This window comes from Eptesicus fuscus, chromosome 18 (assembly GCF_027574615.1).
Source record: "Eptesicus fuscus isolate TK198812 chromosome 18, DD_ASM_mEF_20220401, whole genome shotgun sequence".
NCBI lineage: Eukaryota > Metazoa > Chordata > Mammalia > Chiroptera > Vespertilionidae > Eptesicus > Eptesicus fuscus.
The window spans coordinates 24,709,060-24,715,059 of NC_072490.1; the positions used below are offsets into that span (position 1 = coordinate 24,709,060).

The 6,000-nt window shown below is 42.2% G+C and overlaps 1 protein-coding gene across 3 annotated transcripts in view; it reads left to right on the forward strand.

The window, feature by feature from the left end:
- The window catches only part of METTL6 (methyltransferase 6, methylcytidine), a 17,644-nt gene extending 12,093 nt beyond the window's left edge, over positions 1–5,551 (forward strand). The window contains exons 7-8 of one of the 3 annotated variants that reach the window (XM_054729392.1): positions 114–221; positions 5,362–5,442. In XM_054729392.1, coding sequence (XP_054585367.1) covers positions 114–198 — 85 coding nt within the window. In that variant the 3' untranslated portion in view covers positions 199–221; positions 5,362–5,442. Of the gene's footprint in view, positions 1–113; positions 222–5,361 lie in introns of those variants that run through there. The other 2 variants (XM_054729391.1, XM_054729390.1) reach the window with 2 other exon arrangements.
- Positions 5,552–6,000: the final 449 nt, after the last annotated feature.

A 6,000-nucleotide genomic window follows, 5' to 3' on the forward strand; every position in this document is an offset into this window, starting at 1 on the left:
GGCTGGGTAATAGTCATAGCTTTCTGCACAATTGGAATAAGTCCTCCTGGCAGTGGGTCTCAGGTAGGGTGCTTGCTGGACATTCTAACTGCCACCTGTCCTTGACTTTCTAGGAGGGGCCTATGGAGCAGGGGAAGCAAGAGGAACTATCTTCTCTTGCTGGTCTGTTGCTGTATATATTCTCTCCCCTTCTTTTGAAGGCTGGAAGATGGCTACACTAGGTGAGAGCAAATATGGAGTCTGTCCTTTACAGTGTTTTATTCTTTGAAATCAACTTGTAAAGAAGATGGACTTATAGGATAGATGCTCATGGGCCTTACAGAGTGAACGTCTTCACAGACAGAAAACAGCCCCAGGAAGGTAGTGAGTGCTGCGTAGCAGTACTATAGAAAATAGCATAGCCCTAGCTGGGTTGGCTCAGTGGATAGAGCATCAGCCTGCAGACCGAAGGGTCCCGGGTTTGATTCTGGTCAAGGGCACGTACCTTGGTTGCAGGCTCTTCCCCAGCCTACGCCCTGGTCAGGGCTCATGCAGGAGGCAACCAATCGATGTGTTTCTCTCAAACAGATATTTCTCTTTCCCTCTCCCACTCTCTAAAAATCAATGGAAAAATATCCTCGGGTGAGGATTAAAAAACAACAACAACAAAAAAGAAAATAGCATAAGTACTTTAGTACCATATATATCATGTTGTATATACTCTATATAGTCTAGACTATGTATTATACCACACAGTATATACCCTATACTATATGCATTCCTTGTGAGTTTTTTATATGTACTGTGTGATATAATAATATTAATAAATTATAGAATTGGGAATATAGTTAGGACTTGCCTAATTCAGGTCTCCAACTTCTCTGAGCCTCAGTCTTCACATCTCTGAGGCTGAGATCCTACTACCTACAGCACAGGACTGCTGCCAAGATTAAATCATGTGGGAGTGCTTTATTTACTACAAAATGCCAGTCAAGTGCTAGTTATTTCTGTTAGTTTGTATTCTCCAAGAAAATGACCTCTCCCATAATTGTTATTAAATCCAAACTCCTCTTCAAGAGGGCTGTCATTTTTTAAATCGTGGCGTCCTTGAAAGGGCCCAGGACTTGGATGTGTCACCACAAGGTGGCGCCAGATGCCCAATATGCCCATTGGCCTCAACTCCCATCTTAGTTACACATGTCCATTTTTATAGTCATTGAAGAGGAAGGAAAATGCTCACAAATGTGTTTTCTAGGTCAACTTTAGCTCATAATATCAGTGTTGGCCTCACAGGGGATAAAACAAGGGATATTTTATCCAGCATTCAACCTACTTTTCCTACTGAAGGTAGTAGTTGGCTCTCAACTAAATTTGGGCAACATTTTAAGGCAATTGGCTCTGAAGGTTTCTGCAACGCCCCCACCTGAGGCGAATAGGGAAGCATCAATCAAGGGTAAATAAAGCATCCCTTGGCACCTCCCACATCCCTAAATGTTTCTGTGCAATTGTTTTTATTATTGCTCAGGATTAAGGCAGAGCAAGAGAGGGGACTGCAGCATGGATACTTGATTGCCTCACACATTATTCAGTTACATTGGATAGCGCTTGATTCCCTATTTCACAGTTGCCAACCAAGGAAGGGAAAATTGTTAAATAAATCATGAATACTAAGAGTGTTTTGCAGAAACATGTTGGGGAGCAAATATTTAAACTTCACTAGGTTCTGCTGAAACCAAAAGTTCCATTAAAATTAGCTTTTTTAAAAAACTCTTTCTGCCCTTCTCAACTGTGTAGTATTTCATTAAACAGTGTTCAATAGGTACTAGGCACAGGGTACTGTGGGATTACTGGCATGAGTACAGGCCTGGGAGGCAGGACAGCATGGGCACATACTAAGGTGTAGGGAAGCAGCCCCAGCCACTATAACAAAGTAAAATAGCTAGGAGACCAAACAGAAACCCCCCAGAACCCCAGAGGAATCAAAAAGAGGAAGGAAGAATACAGAAAACCACAGTGGGACAACTGTCACCGTCATTTGGAAAGGATATTCCCACATTTTTCCAGTGGAGGTGTCATATACTCCCGTGTGGGGCATGGCCTGGAGGTGAGACCATGATGCACAGCTCCTTAGGGTATCTAGATCTACAAGAAAAACATCAGGACTAGCAAACGAGAATTCATAGGTAACTACAATTGCTAACAAAATGGGCAACTCTATCTAGAAACAATTATGAATTTAATGGAGACTCCCTTTTTGGCTTGTCAACTAAGGCTTGAAATGGTAATATTTAAATCTGATGAATAGAGAGACTGATATGGAGGAATAAAAATTATGATTTCTCTAAAGCAGTGCTGTCCTCTAGAACTTTCTGAAAGGATGGAAATGTTCTGTTTTATTGTCCAATATGTAGCCACTGGCCCCACATGGCTATTGTGGACTAAGACTAGTGGTCAGTGCAACAGCAGAGCTGGTTTTTAAATTGCACTTAAATTTAACTATAGCTACATGTGGCTAAGTGGCTACTATATTAAATAGCCCAGGACCAGAATTCAAGTAGGCACAGTGAATCAAATTCCATAAATCTATACATAATCTTTAATCAGTAATCTCATGTTTAGGAATCCAATTTAAGGAAATAGCCAGAGATATTTATACAAAACTAGAGGCCTGGTGCACAGATTCATGCACTGGTGGGGTCCCTTGGCCTGGCCTGCGCCCTCTCGCAATCCAGGATTCCTAGGGGGATGTCAGACTGCCAGTTTCAGCCCGATCCCTGCAGGACAGACCAAGGAATCCCACTGGTGCATGAATCCGTGCACTGGGCCTCTAGTATGCATATAATTTGGTTAATCTCTTCCCGCCCTCCCCGCTTTCCTCTGAGATTCATCAGTCTGTTCCATGCCTGTGCGTTGAGCGTCTGCCCCCTGGTGGGCAGTGTGTGTCATAGCTAATGGTCGCGTAGGCTTTTATATATATAGATTTTATCACAGTGCTATTTAGAACAATGAAAAGGTGGATACAGCCCTAGCTGGTTTGCTCAGTGGTTAGAGCATCAGCCCACAGACTGAAGGGTCCTGGGTTTGATTCTGATCAAGGGCACATACCATGGTTGCAGCCTCAATCCCTGGCCCTGGTCGGGGCTCCTGCAGAAGGCAGCAAATCAATGTGTCTCTCTCTCAGTGTTTCTCTGTCTCTCCCTATCCCTTCCACTTTAAAAATCAATGGAGCCCTAGCCAGTTTGGCTCAATGGATAGAGCAGTGGTTCTCAACCTTCCTAATGCCGCGACCCTTTAATACAGTTCCTCATGTTGTGACCCCCAACCATAAAATTATTTTTGTTGCTACTTCATAAGTGTAATTTTGCTACTGTTATGAATCGTAATGTAAATATCTGTGTTTTCCGATGGTCTTAGGTTGAGAGCCGCTTGCTGTAGAGCCTAAGACCATCAGAAAACACAGATATTTATATTATGATTCATAACAGTAGCAAAATTACGGTTATGAAGTAGCAACGAAAATAATTTTATGGTTGGGGGTCACCACAACATGAGGAACTGTATTAAAGGGTCACAGCATTAGGAAGGTTGAGAACCCGGTCTATTCCGGTCAAGGGCATGTGCCAGGGTTGTGGGCTGGATCCCCAGTGGGGGATGTGCAGGAGGCAGCTGATCAATGGTTCTCTCTCATCATTGATGTTTCTATCTCTCCCTCTTCCCTTCCTCTCTGAAATCAATAAAAAATATATTTAAATAATAAATAAGTAAATAAATAAAATAAAAATCAATGGAAAATATCCTTGGGTAAGGATTAACAACAACAACAAAAATATAGAAAAGGTGGCTACAGCTCAGATGCCTAAAAACAGGTTGATTATATATAGTATAAATTAGGATATTTACACAGTCATTGTAACTTTTAAAATTTTTAATTAAAAATGGTCATTATATAAGTAAGCAGGAATTTAAAACTATACATAGGAATGGTTTCAAGTATGTTTAATAATAAATATTATAAAAGGATAGATAGGCTGATATGTTCTTAAAAGTACCCACACAGGAAGGAACCAATCCAAAATGGTTACAGTATTTAGTTCAGGGTTGTTCAATTACAGCTGAGACCTTTTCTTCTTTAATCTTTTCTGAAAATACTATTTTCTATAACGAGCATATATTGCTTTTACAAAAAAATAAAAGGTATGCTAGTATTTTCAGAACTTCTTTTCAAAAATCCTCGTGACAAATCTACTAAAAATGTCATTTCAACTTTTGAGATTGTAGCACCAGGAGCTAGATGACACCTCCCAGGAGTAAGGGGGTGGTTGTCTTAGATGATTCTCCCTGTTCCAGTGCTCTGGCACTGTGGTGAGGTGACCTACATGGGGGCGCTGTCATCTGAGCTGGGCCCTCCATGGCTGCAACGAGTTTGAAAATGCATATCCTTCAGTTGGAGAAATTGGCTCAAATTATTTAATGATTCCCCACAACTACCATCACACATTTTCTCTCTCTCTGGAACTCTTTTTTTATTTTTATTTTATTTTTTTAAGAGAGGAAAGAAGAGAAACATCGATTTGTTCCACTTATTCCTGCATTCTTTGGTTGCTTCTTGTTTGTACCCTAACTGAGGATCGAATTGCAACCTTGGGGTACAGGATGACGGTCTAACCACCTGAGCTACCCGGCCAGACCCTGGAACTCTTATTATTATTAAAATGTTGAACTTCCTGAGCTGATGCTCTAATTTTACAATCTGTTCTCTCCTTTTCTGCCATCTCTTAGTATTTGGCTTTCTGGGAGATTTAACTCACAGTCTTTTCACTGAGTTTTAAATTTCTATTTTCAGATTTTTCAATTCCTAGAACTCATTTTTTCAGTGCTCATTTTATAAATTGCAACTTATTCTTGTTTTGTGGATGCAACGGGTTATCTCTCTAAAAGGTATGCATCCTCTCTGGGAGCAATATTGTCTCCCGAAGGGGCAAAATTGGTTCTTTGGGGTTTAGTAAAAATTCTTAAATATTACAATGCTTTATGGCCCTCCAAAACCCAACCCTTTCTGACAAAAATCACATTCTTTAATATTTAATTTTCTCTCATTAGGTAAAAATAAGATTTAATTTTAATGTTTCTCCTTAGAGGTGCGATTTAGGCTTTCATTTCCCTGCATAGGATCTGTGTATTAGTTTGAGTTCTCCAAGGAAACAACTAATAGGAGACACACACACGCACGTGCACGCACGTGTGCGCGCACACACACAGATTTACTGTAAGGAACTAGCTCACATAGTTATGGAGTTAAGGGGATGGGGGTGTTGAAGACGGGGCCTTTAAGGAGGTAATTACGCTTACATGATGTCATAAAGGTGGGCCTTAATCCAATAGGACCAGTGTCCTTACAAGAAGAAACAGCGGGGATGTGCATGCAGAGAAAAGCCCGTGTTGAGGACACAGCAAGAAGGTGGCTGGCTGCACGTGAGGAAGAGAGGCCACAAGAGAAACCAGACTGCTGGCACCTTGATCTTGGACTTCAAGCCTCTAGACTGTGAGAAATAAATGTCTGTTGTTTAAGCTGCCCAATCCGTGGTACTTTGTTGTGGCAGCCTGAGCAGACTAATGCAGCTCCTAACCTGGGAATGGAAGGGGACCTCTGGTTTCCAGGCTGTCTCTGCTTTAACGGAAGACTCAGTGCTCAGAGATCTCCCTTTGGGGGGCTCAGTAACTTTCATCGTCTCCCCCCCTCCCCCGCCCCCAGGCCAGGAGGGGAGCATTACCTCTGCCTGAAGCAGTTTTTATGGGAGACCAGAGACAAAGGGCCGAGCCAGGTGGAATTCGTGATTCCTCAGGGCTGCTGATTGTCACTGGGTGAGATGTGTTTGAATTCCAAGACTTGACTTTCAGGTGCGGGTTCTGGCCTCACTGCTTCCTCTTGGCAGCTGTACCTGGGTATTGTCTGTGGCTGCTCAGCCTCATTCCTGCCTTTCCCCATTCTCCTCTGCATCTCAGCGGCTGCAGCCAGGAAAC